Source organism: Lathamus discolor, chromosome 2 (assembly GCF_037157495.1).
Source record: "Lathamus discolor isolate bLatDis1 chromosome 2, bLatDis1.hap1, whole genome shotgun sequence".
NCBI classification, from domain to species: Eukaryota; Metazoa; Chordata; class Aves; order Psittaciformes; family Psittacidae; genus Lathamus; species Lathamus discolor.
The window spans coordinates 140,203,225-140,222,904 of NC_088885.1; the positions used below are offsets into that span (position 1 = coordinate 140,203,225).

Sequence of the window (19,680 nt, forward strand, 5' to 3'; positions counted from 1 at the left end):
ATGAAAGGGAATTTGGATAGCAAATATTCCAAATAAATCCTAGAAAAATATTTGCTTTATTTTCTGTTTTGCTTGCTTTTCTAAATTACTTTCATGTCAGAAAATGGAGCTGTTAAAGCAAGTCCAGAGGAGGGCCACGAGGATGATCAGGGGGCCGGAGCGCCTCCCGTATGAAGATAGGCTGAGGAAGTTGGGGCTGTTCAGCCTGGAGAAGAGAAGGCTGCGTGGAGACCTCAAAGCAGCCTTCCAGTATCTGAGGGGAGCCTACAGGGATTCTGGAGAGAGACTCTTCATTGGGGAATATAGTGATAGGACAAGGAGTAATGGGTTCAGACTTAAACACGGGAAGTTTAGATTGGATATAAGGAGGAAGTTCTTTACTGTAAGGGTGGTGAGGCACTGGAATGAGTTGCCCAAAGAATTTGTGAGTGCTCCATCCCTGGCAGTGTTCATGGCCAGGTTGGACAAAGCCTTGGGTGACATGGTCTGATGTGAGTGTCCCTACCCATGGCATGGGGGTTGGACTAAGATGATCTTAAGGTCCTTTCCAACCCAAACCATTCTATGGTTGAACGAAAGGGACACTGATTACTGGACATCTTTCTACTCTTAATTCTTACTAAAGGATTCTTCTTTGGAGCTATTATTTATTCACCGTAATACTATGTAGACTCATATTTCTTCAAGATCTTCACTTTTGTTCAAAAATTCTTGGGAATATTGTGGCTACATGAGAGCATTCTATAGTTCCCCTATAACTTGTTAAGGCATGTTGGAATCTTCAGACCTTGTAACAAGGTGAAGTCCATCCATAGGACACATGAGATTTTCTATATAAAGTCAATCTATATAGTTAGTTACAGCTGTCTCACCCTAGCCATATGCTATATCTGCATCTCTCTTATCTGTCTTTAATACTCACGTGATGAAAACTCTTCTTAAATATCTGTTACTTTCCTTGGTAGATAATAGAAATTAGTTATCTTTGTTTTTAAAGTAGATGTCTAGTTATATAGTACATGAGGCATACTACTGCAGGACTCAGGCCTCTTGTTGTTATGAGATATCATGTCCTAGAGTCCTGTTCAAATGACTCAATGATTTGGAGTAGAAGCTTTCTGTATGAGTAGTGACTTTAAGGTAGCTTTTTATAAGATATTATAAGATACCTGCTTGGCCATTATAAACCTTGTAGTTTCACTCCAGTGTGTTAAACACCCTGGGTTGCCTTTTAAATATTTTCTTGAGGTGATGCTTAGAATTGTTCCTGGCTTTTTTATTTGTCTTTTACTGTATCTTTAGCAACAGTTTTTTTCCCCACTGTGTTTTTCATGGGAGAGATGGGATTTTAAAGTGTCTGAGATTTTAAAGAGTCTTTGGAATAATGTGGTAACTTTATATATCCCAGCAGAAAGTTTCTAGTGCTCTCTCTCATCAAAATCTGTAAAATTTGGTCCTGACTTAAAGTAAGATTCAATAAGAACACTTAGTTCCCTAGACTGCCTGGAGCTATCTTTGTGAATTAATTCTGCATCAGTAACAGCTTGATTTCAGAACAGATATCAGTGCAGCTGAAATTAGAGATTGTCTTGATCTTTCAAAAGTCATATTGCATGAAAAAGAACATCAGAACAAGAGGCTACTTCATGTTTTGAAACTGACTGCAGGAACAAATTTTTTTTTGTAGGAAGAAGCTTATTCACAAGCTAATTCTCAATCTATCTCACTAAGAGACCCGAATTCTTCCTAACAGCTGCCTTACTGCTTTCTGCTTTACAAAATACTTGCAGGTCCTGTAATTTCTCCTTGATGTAATCCCAGAATATTTTCTAGCACTCTTCTCTATTTATTTTATATTTTGCAATGGGGGAATTCTTTAAAAAATGGCCCCATATGCCAACGTATGTGAAGTAGACAATTTTTGTCTTTTGATTTGGCTTGCCTATTCAGGGATATTTTTAGAATTTTTTGCTTTTTTTTAATTGTTGCAAGTATTAGTAAGCATTTGGCTTTATTTTTAATGGCAGACTTCATTAGGCAGCCATTAACAAAGATTTTAGAAAGAATCAATCCAATAACATTCATTCAGATTATGTGTGGTAACTAAAATTTGCAATGCCTTTAAAGCCTGTGAACTTGCACTGAAAGCTGCAGTTGAAATTACAGAACAATCCATACAGTTACTATGCTCTGGCTGCTCAAGAGCTTTTGTCAGCAAGGCACAGAACTATTGAAACAGTCCAGAATGGTTCTTTAATCTTCTTGTAGTAGTACAATGGGCAATTGTCTGAAGCATCTTCCCAACATTTTGATCAGTAAAAGCATTTACCAGATTTGCATATTCATATGTAGATGCTCACAAATAAAAACTGACTAATAGACTATAAACAAGGGGAAAAAAATGAAATAGGAAGACGGTTGAAAATCACTGACAGTTTCATTTGCCTGGACAACTGCATGACTGTATAGTCCAAGATGGAAGATGGGTAACAATAGATTAGAGAAATATGAAACACTTTAAAATTCCCTTTGAAGTTCCAAATCAGTTTCTTTCAAGAAATAAGTATCAGAGCAGCTGTAGCTCTGTGTGGCCTGTCAGTCATATAATGGTAGTTCACAAAGGAGTCAAATTATTTGCAGAGGTTGCTGTATTAGGAAGCAGAGCAGGTATTTGTTTTCAACTTTGGTAGTTTTGAAGTCATCACTACACGTAAGTTGTCTGTTGCAGTTACAAGGTATTGGTGCAAGCACCTGTCACTTTGCTAGGGTCTCCAGCTGATTGTTTTACTAATGCAGAGGGAAGTTCTTTTAGAAACTTTAAAACTTGTTTGGTGGAATCTGTACTAATGAAATCTACCCCATTCTTTAGCACAGCAAAATAGGACAAAATCATCTTACTATTAAAAATACAAGAGTGACTTTTAACCAACCCTTCTGCTTGTAGCAGACTTCTTGGTGTTGAAACAGAGAGGCTGGGTACTCTTACTGCTTTTGTGGGTCGTAACATTGTCCTGAGTTTAGCAGTAGCAGTCATTTTCTCCTTCTTAGTAGCTGGTGCAGTGGGTAGTGGGGGACTGTGCTCTGGCTGCGCCTAAACCATGAGAAAAGTCCTGAACATTTCCTATATTATATGAGTCTTGATTGGGCTGGAAATGAAAATTCAGCCTTAATCTTATTAGAGAGACATATATTTCCAGCATGGTGAAAGTCAATAGATAATTTTCCTACTGTTATTTGGGAAGGGGGAGGGAAAGGAAGAGAAGAAAATAAAAAAATAGAAAAGAAACAGTATTTAACCTACATAGTAGGCGGGTACAATTCACAGCCTGCTCCTCTGATTGTCCAAACCAGGGGAGCTGTCAGTGCAGAATGTCTTCCTTGTATCTGACCTAAATCTTCCCTGTTTTAAGTTTGAACCCACCAGAGCATACAGGGTAGTTGCTGGATCTAATGATCCAAACCTTTGGCCATGCTGCAACTGGGATCCAGTCATGGTGGCTGAAGTTCCCCAGCAGTGTCCATTGAGACAGTGCAGCCTCCAGAGCAGTGGAGAGGGATGAGAAATGGTAGCTGTCTTTCAGATTATGATGGGTGGATAGCACTCGGTTACTGATGACCTTTTCAGTCTGATAGTTGATCTTATCATACAGTTGGTGACATTTAGGAAAAAAAGAAAGTGAAATTTGAAGGAAGAAGACAGAGAAATATGTGAATTATATGAAGATGGAATGCCTTGGGCAACTTTTGCCACACAAAAACTGAAGAAAGAATAGTGCAACATTGTACAAAAATTGTGTTCTACAGTCAGAGTACATGACATCAAAGAACTGAGTACTTTTAAAAAATCAATATTTGCACAGTGGAAGAGCCATTTTACTTTTGAGGCAGAGAGCAAAGGAACACTTCAGGGATGGCCTTCTATAGAATTGCAGTTTAATACAGAAAAATGAAATGCCAACGTGGCTTCTGTCAGATGAGCAGTATGTTTCGTTTTGTCTTCTGTGCTGCAATTACTGAAATACTAACATGCAATACACTATTATAATCCATTTCTTAAACAAAATTAAGTCAGATATAAGGTCAAAAGTAGACCTTAGCACCAGAATAAACAGCAATTTAGAGCAGTTACCCCTTGTCCTGTCACTACAGTCCCTGACGAAGAGACCCTCCCCAGCATCCCTATAGGCCCCCTTCAGGTACTGGAAGGCTGCTACGAGGTCTCCACGCAGCCTTCTCTTCTCCAGGCTGAACAGCCCCAACTTCCTCAGCCTGTCTTCATACGGGAGGTGCTCCAGTCCCCTGATCATCCTCGTGGCCCTCCTCTGCACTTGTTCCAGCAGTTGCATGTCCTTTTTATGTTGAGGTCACCAGAACTGCACACAATACTCCAGGTGAGGTCTCACAAGAGCAGAGTAGAGGGGCAGGATCACCTCCTTCGACCTGCTGGTCACGCTCCTTTTGATGCAGCCCAGGATACGGTTGGCTTTCTGGGCTGCGAGTGCACACTGCAGCCGGCTCATGTTCATTTTCTCATCGACCAGCACCCCCAAGTCCTTCTCTGCAGGGCTGCTCTGAATCTCTTCTTTGCCCAACCTGTAGCTGTGCCTGGGATTGCTCCGACCCAGGTGTAGGACCTTGCACTTGTCATGGTTGAACTTCATAAGGTTGGCATCAGCCCACCTTACAAGCTTAAACAGGGGAAGTTTAGATTGGATATAAGGAGGAAATTCTTTCCTGTTAGGGTGGTGAGGCACTGGAATAGGTTGCCCAGGGAGTTTGTGAGTGCTCCATCCCTGGCAGTGTTCAAGGTTGGATGAAGCCTTGGGTGGGATGGTTTAGTGAGAGGTGTCCCTGCCTGTGCCAGGGGGGTTGGAACTAGATGATCTTGAGGTCCTTTCCAACCCTAACTATTCTATGATTCTATGATTCTATGATTCTATGATTCTATGATTCTATGATTCTATGATTCTATGATTCTATGAATATGAGGTGTCTGAGTTTTGTCCAGTAAGTTTCCAGTTTTTAGATGGTACTTTGGTAGGCAGCTAGCAGAGGCTGAAACTGTAACTCAGTGTGTTTAATGAAAGGATCAATTAACTGATTGACTTTCCCAATTTCAAATCTAAAACATCCTGAAATAGTAAGGGTCAAATAATATTTCTGTGCCATCTGACCCAGTTGAAGATATTTGGTGGGAAATGCCTTTACAAACAACTGAGAAAAAATAGACAAGGATCTGATGATTTTTTTTTTACATTATATTTCAAAAATTATTTACCTTTAAGTTGCTTTTCTTGCCATAGCAATTCTCAATCTTCACCATATAGCACTAGGTTGTTACTATTATATTAGTTTAAAAAAATACAGTAAGGTTTTCTATTTATGAAAATGTCTGATATGTTATATACAGCACATTGATATGAAAAATGTATTGTAAGAACCCATGTTCTCCAGGTGTGGAAATGAAACAGAGAAAATCAAACCCCATAGGCTCTCGAAACTCAATATGCTGCAGAAGGACGCTTTAGAATAACTTTGTGCAATGCTGATCCTTCTTGCCACTTGATGTTGCTTGCATGTGTTTAATTTAGAAGGGCTTATTTTATGGACTTGAGTCCATAAAAAATGGGCAACTGAGTATGGGATCTGCAGATTGAAGTCTGTTCTGTGAATCACCACAAATAGTTATCTGTCCCTTAACTGAAATGTGATTAATACTTCTGTCAATGATTTGCATCTGAGACTATGGTCTGTGTTATGTCCCCAAAGCACAGCCACATTAGGTCTATAGGGCTAGTGGTGTCTCTACCCTGCAGTCACCAGCCACTGTCAATATGACAGCTGTTCATACAGGCATACACAACTTGGCTGTACTTTGTTGGGAGCCAGCAGCAGCATAGCCTTGGCAGCATGAAGTTAAGCATGGCAAGTGCATCTGCTTGGGAGCTTTGACAAATGCTGAAGGCCTGAGGGCAGTTCTGCGTTGCATTTTCTATAGTGTGGTGGTAGCCCAGGACACTAGTCTGTACTTCCCAGTCTTGGTAGTTTTAGGCTGAATCAACACAAACTACACTCATAACTTTGTCTTCAATGCAGAATTATTCTAGGGAGGGTTGGGTGGGTGAACTGAATAGATAGGGCTCAATATATACACATTTCACTAGGCACAGTTATTTTCACCTTCTCCGAATGGCTAAGTAGTTACTTTTTTAAAAGGAGTTGAAAAAGAACAATCCTTTTATTCTGGTATAATGTTCTACTATCTCTGATGACCAGGACACCTGTTTAGTAATTGTTTTTGTTTCCAAATGATTAATATGTACTGTCTTCTTTATCAAGCGAAAATATTAATGGCATTCAATAAATATTACAACATTTTAGAGTAATCACAGAGATACTCTGTGAGTTTATGGCTGCCTAAGTACAGTCTAACAAAGGCTGGGAGGTCTTGGATGGCTTGTTGGTGAACGCAGATACTGTATATTAGTTCAGATCAGGAAGCCAACTGCAGCATATGCAACCATTTTATGTAAGTATGCAGTTCAGGCTGTGCTTTGTCACTGTCTCTAGCAGGTCTACAGTGTAACCTGCACGAGCATGTTTTCTTGTCTTTATTTCATTTCCTTGTCTTAAAATGGGCAAAAAAACCCTTACTATATCTAAGTGTGAAATTCCTTTATGGTAAACAGACACTTCAAATGCTATTTGAAATGCTATTTAGACATTGCAAAGTCTTTCAGAATATTTCCCAGTGAAACATTCTTTTCAAGAGACAGAAGCAAGCGGTCTGTGTACTTCATGAAAGACAGTTATTCTAAAGCTATAAAGAAGGGACAAATTCTTCTGTTCTAAATTTGGATAGCCAAACCTGGACAACCTCTCTTCTGCAGAACTATATAGCTATGCCACTTTACATTATGAATTATTTTCTTTAGGTGGCTGAGTCCAATGTCGTTACTCCCAAGAGTTCAACAAGCCACTGATGTTTTATGCAGATTATTTTCTGCCATTGTTTTCTTTCAGTCCTGTCTGTGCTGCTCTTTGCATCTTTCCATACTGTCTTCTTTCCATGTCAGCCAAATTACCTGGTGATCACTGACATTTCATCTTGCAGTAATATTTTTCTGAAATATATTATGAATAGTAACCAATCAGATTTCTGTATACACAGAAATGTCTGTATATGAAGAGGAAGGGAAAATATATCTTTCTGCTATCTATTATATCTGCACATAGTGCAGTGCAGAGTGGCACAGACGATGTTAATTTAGAGCTAACTTGTGTAACAAGAACAAACAATCATATTTTGTTCAGATCTAACTCAAATACCTCTGCACAACACTGCTTTATGTTGTATGGGCTTACTATTGATCATCAGTCACCTGCAAGTTCTCCATTTGGGATATATTATCGACAAGCTCAAATACTACTGTAATTTTTTAGTTTCTGAGGCATTTTACATTGTCAGTACAAATTATCTCTAGCCTTGTCTCATCATTTCAGATTTCCCAGCCCAGCAGTTTAGCAAGATGCAGGGTTTGTCTGCAGTGCTACAACATTCTTTTGTTAATTTGATTTGATAATGCCACCTATTTACTTAAAGAAAAAAAAAGAAAAAACAGAAGTTAACATTTGTCAGCTAGATGTTCTTGTAAATAGTCTAGGCCCTGAAAGAGACACGTACTATAGATGACACAAAGCACATTCTGTTTCCTGTTCAGTCTTTCATGAGCTCAGTAATCATGGGCAAGTCACTAAGTCTCTCTGCTTTCCTTTCATGCACTGGTGAAACAGTTGTGGTAAGAATATGCTAAGATGGTTTAGATAACTTTTCTAAAGTCATTGAAACCTTTGGAAGGGCTGGAAGTTTTGTGCAAGTCATTTTGTGGGCGAAGCTGAGGAGCTAGTTATTTGGATAGGATAGCAAAACAGAGTAAAATTGATGGAAGCCAAGACATAATTTATACTCTCTATCAGTTAGAAAACGTCATTGTAAAAATTCAGGCAGTCTGGTGACAAAGATAGTTTAGATAGCATCAGGGAGCAGTTCCATAGCTGATTTGTGGTAATACATCACTGACAACACCTGTATCTGTGTCCCTTTCCTCTTACAGTATCGGTCAGGACGGGATCCTCAGCGAGGTTCAGACAATGTTTCTAACAAGTCTTCGGACAGTGATGTCAGTGATGTCTCTGCTGTGTCACGGACAAGCAGTGCGTCACGTTTCAGCAGCACAAGCTACATGTCTGTCCAGTCAGAGCGTCCGAGAGGAAACAAGAAAATAAGGTGAGCACAAGGAGCTGCAGTGCCAGCCACAGCCATGTAATTAAATTTTAACTGAATATTTGTCCATATTGTATTTGAAATTAATCGTTTGTCTATGTTGAGATTTGTGGACAATTTGCAAAGTACTTGTTTAAATGTCTTTTTCATCTAATGTTTTTGAAGTCTTCATGGTATTTATTTTTAGCCAAGTTTTGTCATCTTGGGGTATACTAGCAGACACTAAAATAACAAGCATATGCTGTCAGCAAACATTTGACACACTTAGATTTTCACTTTCTGAAACCATTTCTAAAAATACTTAATATGGCTGAAAAGATGGTTAAACTTGAAAAATTGTGATGGTAAAGTCAGAGACATCTTAATTTCTTTTACACTGGAGCTGCTGAATTTTCATAGACTTGTTTAATACTTAACACTAGTCCAACTTAACTGTAGACATACAAACACTGAAGTATTCTTCAATAAGATGTGTTGAATGTGCTCATCAAAATGTGCTCATCAAAATGAACATAGTGTGTCTCTGAGCAAAACAAGGTCTCCTTTGAGCCCTGTGCACACATAGAGGAGCTTTGGCTGTAGAAGGATTGAAAGATCATTTTTCTTGGAAGGTGTGACTCACCTGCATCTCTCATCAAAATTCAGTGTCAGCCTATATTAATTTGCAGAAAATTGTCCTTTTGAGAGAAATAGTGCATTTGAAAAGATTGTTTAAACATGTGCTTATGAGAGCATTGTTAGGACCCCGTTGTTTCTGTCATAGAGTTTTGTAGACATTTCTAAATGTGATGTATTGCCATGCAACTTTTATTTGAAGAAGGACTTAGAGACTGTCTGAAGAAAACATACGATGGTTCTGTAGTGTATGCTGGAATTTTAGACAGCAAGGTTTAAGTTATGACTGCTTCCATCTTTTACTTTTTTAATTTGATTTCTTTTGCATTTCCTTTCTTTTGAGTTCATGTGTGCTCTTCTCCATAATCTTATTTTTTTTCTTTTTTCCTTTTGCATGCTTTTGTCAATATTTATTGACTTCAGAAGCACAAGGGATATAGAGGGGAAAAAAGAGGGAGGGCTGGAAGGGGATGAACAAGATGGAGTATTTCCTGAGGAGGAAGAAAAAGAGGAGGAGGAGGAAAAAGCAAAGGAGCAAGAAATTAATGAAAAAGGGGAAGGGCAAGAGGTGACAGAGAACTGTGATCAGGAGGAAATCAAAGGATCAGGGCATGATGAAAAAACTCAAGAAGACCAAGCTGAGGAAGGGAAGGAGGATGACAGGTAAAATGTACTTCTGTTTCTATAGACCTATTCTTCTTCCTCATGTACCACGACCCTACTTGTCTTCCCCCCTCCCCCCACCACCACCACCTTTTTTTCCCTTTGCTTAGTTTATAGTCTATGTTCTCTGTGGCTTTTTTAATTTTGTTTTCAATTCTGACACTTTCATATTTAAGCAAGTTTCACTCTCAACTTCAGTGAACTTTTTCTGCATATCAAATGGTGCACTAACTTGACTCATTATTATGCGTGCAAATACAGCATGCTATTTATTAAATTGGTTCAGACTAGAGTTTGGGTTTCACTGTAATAAACGACAGGAACTGTAAGATTCCTTGTTATATTCCCTGCTCAACTTACTATTTAAGGGAAAAACCTTTTGTTGGGTCATATCAATATCAAACCCATTTTTACTTTCATTTCTGGCAGTACTAAAGAAGAGAATTTGGATTTTTTTTTTTTTTAAATCTTTTTTGTGTAGGCTGATAAATGTGCATATTGTTTGACAATAGACATGGATAAGCAAAGTCTTCCCTTTTTTTTGTTGTTCCAATAGCTGCCATGGGTTGATGTATTGTGGGGGAGTCATGGGCCACTGCTGCTGTATTGTGTGCAGAAACATTTCAGCACGCTTTTTTTTTCTGGTTTTATTAAATAATATTTTAGATATATACATTTTACCACAATTCCTTTGAACCTTGACTTTTAATGTAAATAAGTGACATTTTGTATTGCAAAATCTATGTAATTTGCATTAAGAGAACGTTGTGGTTTAAACAAAGAAGGAGAAAAATAACTGCTACTGCTGAACCCAATGAACCAAGAGAAAGACAGTATTTCTTCCTTCTTCATTAGCAAAAAATTAGCTTGAGGTTTGCTGAATACTTTTGAACCCCTCCTCACCTACACGTGAATGGCAGAAAATCTCAGAAAACAATACTTTCTTTAAACCTGCTAGTTCTGCACTACCTATAGATAACATGCTTGTAAACTATGCTCGTGCATATTAGGGTAAGTACAGAGCACTCTATGGCAATCCACTTTCTTCCTTTGCTACAACTTACATGTGTATGTGCCTGCAAATTCACACACACACGAACATGCACAAAGCAGAGGTGATACCAAAAGAGAATCAAGATGCATAGTGTCCATTCTGGGCTGGTATGGGCCAATGTAGCTATACTACTGCTTTTATACACTGTCAGCATTCCTTCACTTGTGAGTGCATTTTAGAGTTCAGCAAAGTCAGTTGTTTAGAAGCAGCTGCCTTTAACACTGCCTTGGCATACATCTTCCAGGAGCTACTGAATGGAAGTCTGAGAAAGGATGTTTTAAAGACCTTTTTCTTTCCTGGCTTCTACTAGTCATTCATTAAGAATGACAAGTTTAATGGATCTGGAAGCCCTGCTTCTCAAAAAGCATAACCTTATTTCTGGTTTCCAGCTATCACTCAGGTTATTCTTCAGCAAAAATGCTGTCCCTCACAGAAAGTTCTCTTTTAGTAACAACTTCTTGCTTCCCATGCCAGCTTGTTCCTCTGCTTGTTAGCTGCTCTCTGCCTTCAGGAAAAAAGCAGCACAAGTTCAGGAGTCCCTGCTTGATAAAACAAGATACTATAAAATGACTGCTGTGCAGTGACTTTTGTTTGTGTTAGATTTTGGCTCCCAACAAATCAGCCTCTAGTTTTGTTTCCCACTATGTCCATTTTTCCCACTTTTAGTCTGTAAGTTATGAACAAAAAGGAAAGTTTCTCTTTATCTACCTTCCTTTCCTATGGTGCAGGAAGTGCTCATCTTTTTAGTATTTTCTGAACATTCTTCCAACAGCACAGATTTAGTCCTGTATAGGTACAGGTGTATATATCCATACATACATATGCACACAAAGTTATGTCTCATTAACATACTGAAATATTGTCAGTTATGTATTCAGTTGACTAACCTGGGATCAATCTGTAGTGTTGTTGTAAATTTGGTGCCTTCTGCTTACTTGTTTGGCAATTTATAAGATACTTAGAGTTAAGGACTTCAGCTTTCTAAAAACTGTTTCCAGACACAATCACCAAAGCATCACTTAATAATTAAACATTGATGGTATTTGAGAAACCCAACAGAACCAAAGCAGACAGTTCATGCATTACAGAATAGTAATTATCATCTGTTTTTTGAGATCTTGGGCATCAGGAAAGTCCGCATTACAGACAGAAGTTGTCAATATATATTTTTACTTCAGAGGTACATCTTCAGTTGAACAGCAGTCACCTTTGCTCTGGGCAATCTGGAACACAGAGGCTGCTCTCAATCAACTCACCATCAAAAATTAGCTCGTTAAGGATACATCCTACCTCTTGATGTCACTGTGCTTATATATTTTATGAGTTACGGTAATAGTCACACTAAGGACTTTAATCTGCTGAGATCAGAGGTGGATTCAGTGTAACTTAAATGGCTGTGAAGACAGATATCCATCATGGATTCATCCCATGCCTGTTTTAAAGAGTCCTTCAGTGCAATAAACTGCATTAGCTTTTAGAGTACTGGAGCACAATAAATCAATGAATCTTTTTTGGCAGAAATAACTGCAGCATCAGATTTTGCCTTCATTAGACCTTGTAAAACTAAACCTTGGCATAAGGTTAACCTATAGGGAAAACATAATTATGTTCTTTCTTGGCAGTACATGTTAGTAAACAGAAAGCATGGATCAAGCTTCCCTGTTGTGATTTTTAAGGATTCCTTATGTACAATTCCCCGATGTTATTTCGTGTTCCAGGTCCCTGATGACGTCAAGGACAAAAAAAGCCCTCTTAGAGCTAATGTGTGGGAATTCATCACTTTTATTGGAGGAAATCTGTTTAAGACTGCTCTAAATCTTAACTTTCCTTAGCATTTTTTTAAATATCAATCCTAAGGTATCCTAATTCTGATTGTCATGACAATTTTGTTTAACATATGAATACACAGCAACTGTAATGACAGAGCAGGATTTCACTGTTCTACATGCACTTTTTAAATACAGAAGAAAAATTCAACCTCTGTTCCAAGCACATAGAGTCTGTCATGAATGATGTAGGAATCCAGAGATGGAAAAACAGGAGAATTAAACACTATTCTACATGACAGGAGCTGGTTACCATACTGGGCTGGGGACAGCTTGACATCAGGGTTGATTTAAAGAAAAAAGATAAGATAGCTTTATGAGTGTTTCTGGAGAGCTCTTTTCAAGCATTAGAGGCAATGTGGAAAAAACATGAGGTGCTTACTAAAAATGCGTCAAATGGATGATAGGGCAAATCTGATGAGCAGCAGGAGTTGATCTTTCGGTCTTGAATGTGAGAAAATAAATGTGATAGGGTGCAACTGCTAAAATACTGGAAAATAAAGATGAATTATGTACAACTGGATGACTCTTCAGTGGTGTCAGGCAATAGGGTGAGAGGCAACAGGCATAAACTAAAACACAAGAAGTTCCACCTGAATTTAGTAACTTCCTTACTGTGAGGGTGACTGAGCACTGGCATAGGTTGCCCAGAGATGTGACTGTAGTTGCAGAAGTGATGAAAGCAAGAGGAGTTTCTGCGTTACTTTCTAAAGGGATATGCTAAAGCACGTTTCTGTGATTTGGGGAAAAAGCCAGTGACGACCAGGTGGCTAGAGGTAAGAATAAGGAAGGAGGTGTGGGAGAAAAGGAAATCAGAAGATAGCATCAAATCAAACAGTTGAGGAAGAGATCCAATGGGAAATTCTTGCATTCATGACAGGAGCAAGGGAAATGTATAAAGAGGAGAATGCAGGGACAACACAGAAGAATTGGTCATGTGTTTTGCTATGTATTGGAAGAAATCAATGACATCACGTGTGAAGAAAAGTGAGTGCTAAAGGACAGCTGAAGAAATGGAGCTGGTTAAGTAGAAAGATGACACAACTGAGGAAGGAGAACTCGTGGTAGAAAAAGTCAGCTAGGATGTAAATTTGGAGAGGCACTTGAGGACACATGAAATAGAGTGCAGGATGTAGTTTTAAGTAATGGATTTCTTCAGATACAAACCTTTTTATCTTCCTAATGCATCTTCATGCTGTCTATGCCCCTTCCCTTCTTGGGTTTAAAGATTCATTTCAAATTCGCTTTACTTCTTTTTTGTGTCATTCAGTAAAAACAAAAAATCTTTAAAGAATTTAATTTCTGGGTTTTAAAACTGATTCCTGATGAGTGTTTGTTCCTTAGCTTTTCATTATATTGTAATCTAGTATTTCAGGTCTCATGAGCCTTCCACTGTGATTGCAGCTATTGCCAGTTAAATGCAGTGTTTTGCAAAGCTGGCTGAAAAAGCATGTTAACACAGTCTGTGCAAGCTCCTTGGAGTGGAAACCAATAACTGGTTTTGAAAATCTGTATTCTGGTAAAAATATCAAAAACTGTGACTCGGACTGAGAATTCATTTTCAGTGTTCATGCACTGTTTGGTTTCTTAAAGCTATTTCAGAATTATTATAATGATTGCTCCAACTGCACTACTAGACGAGAGAAGTTAATTGTTCCTAACCTTTCTAGCCAAACAGGCCATATGGTTTTAAGGGAAAGCTGTAGCATTAGAATTTCCCCACTGCATGATCAGTCCTTTAGCACAGCTGCAGTACAGGCAGTCTTTGCTCCCAGTAATGACTGATAGATAGATAGATAGATAGATAGATAGATAGATAGATAGATAGATAGATAGAGACATGCAGACACGCAGACACACAGATAGGTTCACCCACTGTGATTTAAAATCATAGGATCATAGAACAACTAGGGTTGGAAAGGACCTTAAGATCATCTAGTTCCAACCCCCCTGCCCAGCCTGTAGCTGTGCCTGGGATTGCTCCTACCCCGGTGTAGGACCTTGCACTTGGCATGGTGTCATGATTTAAGCCCAGCTGGCAACCCAGAACCATGCAGCCGCTCTCTCACTCCCCCTCACCTTTCTCTCCCCGCTCCCAGAGGGATGTGGAGGAGAATCAAAAGAATATAACTCCCACGGGTTGAGATAAGAGCAGTCCAGTAACTAAGGTATAACAAACACAAACCACTACTGCTGCCACCAATGATAATACTGATAAGGGAAATAACAAGGGAAGAGAATACAACCGCTAACCACCCACCGACCTATACCCAGCCCGACCTGAGCAGTGATCTCACCCTTCCAGGTAACTGCCCCCAGTTTACATACTTGGCATGACATGCTGTGTTATGGAATACCCCTTTGGATAGTTTGGGTCAGGTGTCCTGTCTCTGCTTCCTCCCAGCTTCCCCTCCTCCCTGGCAGAGCATGAGGCTCAGAAAGTCCTTGGTCAGAGTAAACATTACTGAGCAGCAACTAAAACCATCGGTGTTATCAGCATTGTTCTTAGGCTGAAAGTCAAAACCACAGCACTGCACCAGCTACTAAGAAGGAGAAAAATGACCGCTACTGCTGAACCCAGGACACATAGTTGAACTCCATAAGGTTGGCATCAGCCCACCTCACAAGCGTGTCGAGGTCCCTCTGGATGGCATTCCTTCCCTCCAGTGTATCAACTGAACCACACAGCTTGGTGTCATCAGCAAACTTGCTGAGGGCGCAGTCAATCCCACTGTCCATGTCAGCAACAAAGATGTTGAACAAGATCGGTCCCAACGCCAATCCCTGAATATATGTAATATATAATGGACAGAGTCCTTGTACAAAAAGCAGCAACTTTATTTTGTGTTCCTCTAACATAACCTTCTGCTTACTTCTGACTAAATAAGCAGAGAGCTGCTTCCCTGTTGCAAATCTCTGAAATCGAGGGACCTAAAATAAACCTTTTTTTTCAGTACAATTGCATTAGTATTATTGGGCTGAGTAGAGTCTGTTTGCAAATTCTTGCCCCATTTGAAGCTCAGATTCGAAGCCACCCCTTTTGGATGTAAATTTTTTAACTTTAGTATTCCAGAGTGAGGCAAGTCTTCAAAAGTAGTAAATTTCATGTAGCTGCTGAGTCTGTAGCAACACACACCATCAATAAGTTGACCATTTGGATTTCTGCACTTTTGTAGATGACATACAGAACAAAATTACCTGTGACTTCTGGAAACATATTACTGAAAAGGGTCCAAAATATCGGTGGTTCAGAAAAGAATTATATGAATTCATATACTTGTTCTGAAATCTGTACTGAGAGTAGAATAGAAATCATTTAATAAATCTAGCAAATTCACCTGTTTCTAACTTATTTGCTACCGTCTATCAAATCTTAGAGACTTATTTTTTCCTGCTATTTTGGAGTAAATGCAAAAGATGTATAGACTCCTCTACAACTAGTAAACTTACTTTGATCCACTGGGCAATAATAAAGTAATGAATTTGGAAGTGCACATTATTAAGAGGTGAACAGTGAAAATACCTCATTTGAAACAGCCTGCAGCTTTGATATATGGTGCCCAGCAGGAAACTTGGATATTTTTTCTTTGACAGCAACACAGTATCATTGAGACTGATCCCCTTTCCACGAAATGCAGCCTGCATTTTAAGCTCTATTGAGTCAGATCTGACCTGTGATGCAGAAAGCACTGATGTACTCCTGTTACTGAAGGTTATTTAAAAACAGTGCATCAGTAGTTTAAAGAAAAAAAATACAAGAGGTGCAGATGGAAAACCCTGTAGACATGCAGGAAAGTAGGAATGAAGAGAAAAATCAAAATGAGGATTTGAAGCAAATACAAATGTTGAAATTAGGTTTTTCTCTTTTAAATTAAAAAAGTGTTTAAAAAAGGCTCGTTTTCTGAAGATATTTAAAACCAGGTGGAATCATGAATTCTTCAATAGACAGACTTTTTTATCATTATTTGCGTATGATTGAACACAACAGGTCTGCAATAGCAGCAACTAAGGGTGGGGTAGAAACTCATCAAAACCCAAGGAACTGAATATGAAGCTCATCAGGCTCTTCTTGTTTTGATATTATGATTATGTGGTTCTGTCTTAGTGCTATATGTTTTCATTATTTTTACCTGGGCATTATTTTAATAGAAAAATTAAAAGATTCTGTAAAATTAATACAGTTCATGTTCTGATTCCTCTAAATGTACTTCATTAAAAATAATTAATAAGCTTATCACTTAAAAAAAACAAACATAAACTCCTTCGTGTTACTTCATAGAAGTATTTCTAAAACATAGTTACTGCATTTGTGCCAGTGCATTTGAAACACATTGCCTGACTCATCTCACAAGTATTTTATTTTAACCAAGGGTCGGGGACCCAGTGCTGTTCTGACTATTGTGTACTTAATAGCTTTGCTAAGATGATGCCCCAGTGGTTTGCCATTGCCCATCTAGCTGATTATAATGTTATTTGACCAAGCATCTGAACAGTTTATTTTAGTTCTGTCACTGTACCTGCAGGGCGTTCTTACTTATCTTAGTCTAAGAAGTCCATAACGTGCTACCTATACAAGCTGGGAGCTGTCATGAGGTGGCCCCTAGTAGGAAATAGCCAATGTATTTCCCTACAAATGCCTCTGTGATCCCAACACTTCCCAGATCACAGCCATAACATGAGCACGATTACTATGGAGGCCTATGGTAAACAAAAGGAGCTTTTGCTCCAACAAGCATGATGTGCAGGGTGCACCTTGCCTCATTAGGGAGTTCTGATCATAGGCCAGTCCTCTCCAGGTCAGAAAAACAAAGTTCACAGATTTATGTTCAGAAAGGTGTAAGCCATGTTTCCTCACATTTTATGATGGTTTTAATTTTTCTGTATGCTTTTCTAATTTCCCCCAGAGGCCCAAAGTGACTCAAAGTCATTTTGTCAAAGTGACAGAAGTCAGACAGGCAAGATCATGATGTCCCAGATAATGTTTCTTTGGTTGAGGTAATTATGGCTTCAGATCTCTTGCTCGTGTCCATTTATCTCTCAGTCCCAGAAGATCAATTCCGAGAGATGCTATACATTTGCGAGATGTTAGCAGTGCCTATTCTGACCCTGATCTTTTGGAGTCCTCAAGCAACCTGAATTTACAAGGAATGAAGGAAATGTCAGTTACTTTGTTCCTTAGTTGCCCACACATACACATAAGCAGTACAACAAACATGAGCATACACATACAGTACTAATCAAAGCAATCCAGTCTTTTTTGAGTGTAGATGAATCTACAGTGAAATATATTTTGACTACAGGTATTTTTTTTAAATAAAGTCCTTTCAGGACATCTGGCTCTTCCCTGTGTATTATGTGATTTTCCCTTTAATGTAATGTCACAGTAGCACATCCAGTTCCTGCGGGTCTATCTTCCAGCATTTTCTAACTGTGTGTTCTCTAAGAAAGTCTTCCATATAACTAATTGCAGTTTTGCAAGTAAAGTTAAATCATGGTTCCTCTTACCCTGATGCAATGCATGATGTCTCTTACCTCTATATATTTTTGAGCATTTCTGCCTTCAAGTCTGAAATTTTTCTTACTTTCCCAACTTGATTTTACATTATTTCTCTAATGGTTTTAGGTCTTTGAGATGTAGTGGATTTAATGTTTGGTTCATCAAATTACTCATAGCTTTTTATTTCATAGAGTTCTTTTCTGCCCTTCAGGGAACAAATCTGGGCAGCACTAAGCAAGTTTGCAGTATAGGTTGTGAGTTAGTCAGCAATGTTAATACAGAAAACAGAATGACCCTTCTGTTCCATTTCTGTAGGAAGATTGTAATTCAACAGTATGTCTGAATAAGCCTGTAACATTTAACTTTCAGGTTAAGTACATACAATGTGCATTTCTGTAAGGACACTCTCAGTTAAATCTGGTTGCTCATGGTGGGTTTTAATTTGGCAAGCCAGTTGTTAACCTATTTTTACAAATGCAACTGCTTCTTTGCCAGGCTGGGTTAAAGAAGATGCTTTCTGATCTCAAAGATTTTGGATGTTGTTCAAAACAACCTCTGCCTTTGGAATGTACTTAATTTATTGCCAAGCCTTCAGAGCTCATATTTACTGCTTGTATTTACATATGAATAGGAATGCTGACTAATGCAAGAGTTTTAGACCTCAGCTAGTCTTCTTGGTAACTTTCTTTTGTTTTCACACATAGTAAATGGCTGGTTTAGTCCACTGTCTCAAAAGAAGTTATTTCTGCAAAGATATTCACTACTCTTAGCTGAGTATTAAATCTTCTCTGTAACATTGTAAAGGAAAACTTGAAAGTTTATCATCAGTTTATTATCAACTGCTAGTATTCAGAAACAGTTATCTGTTATGGTGTTTCTTCTGCATCACTCATGTGATTATGTTTGGTAAGTAGTTCAATGGCCTGACCCCAAACAATTTTGAAATTTAGTCCTATTAAAAAAAAAACAACCAACACTAGGTATGATATGGAAAAAGGTATACGTCAATTAATTTATAATAATAAAGCAGTGTGCAGAGCTTGCTATCTGTCAGAGTGGGGAAGATCCATCTCAAGTCAACCTATGTACTGCAACAGGTGAGGTAATTCTGATTTGTAATGACAGAGAGCTTTGAAACAGGCACTTCATATAAAAGTATTGTTACTTTTATTTTGAAATGTGCACACAAGTTTTCCTCGAATAGTAATATACATAACAAAACACATGATAATCGCTGCTTTATTGTTTCCTGCCAACTTAATTGTTACAATTTCAATAAAATAAACCTAATAAGTAGGTCAGTCCAGTAGGTATTAGAGATTTGTATCACAAATGAGTTAACTTGATAGTTTTTGACCAAATGAATCTCAGGAGACTTAAGTCATTATAATTTCAAGCCTGCAATGCCTTTCTTTGATGTGAATTGGCAGATGAGTGTGTGCATTGGCTGGAAGCATTGTTCCCATGGAAATGTTATTTCTTACACCACAGCTGTCCCTATAATGCTTTTTGTGTTAAATTTGTTGAGCAAATTAATGAAATGAGAGCCTCTCCCATTGAGTCAAGAAGTCTATTAAAAATGGCATTAAAGTTCCTTTCCTGCTTGTAAAAAGCTGTAAACAAAGTCTTCAGTGGGTCTTCCAGTCTCACAAGAGACATGTATTTGAAAATATCTATTACAACGATTGAAAAATTGTTAAAATTCTTTCCCTAGGACATCACTGCACACAGCTGTACTCCA

The 19,680-nt window shown here is 38.4% G+C and overlaps 1 protein-coding gene across 29 annotated transcripts in view; it reads left to right on the top strand.

The window, feature by feature from the left end:
• Positions 1-19,680, top strand: part of RIMS2 (regulating synaptic membrane exocytosis 2) — a 452,506-nt gene that overhangs the window by 379,236 nt on the left and 53,590 nt on the right. For 14 of the 29 annotated variants that reach the window (XM_065668760.1, XM_065668765.1, XM_065668751.1 and 11 more), the window contains one exon: positions 8,115-8,287. The exons of 14 other annotated variants lie outside the window; for them this stretch is intronic. In XM_065668760.1, coding sequence (XP_065524832.1) covers positions 8,115-8,287 — 173 coding nt within the window. Of the gene's footprint in view, positions 1-8,114; positions 8,288-9,322; positions 9,563-19,680 lie in introns of all 29 variants that reach the window. One more of the 29 variants, XM_065668750.1, reaches the window with a different exon arrangement.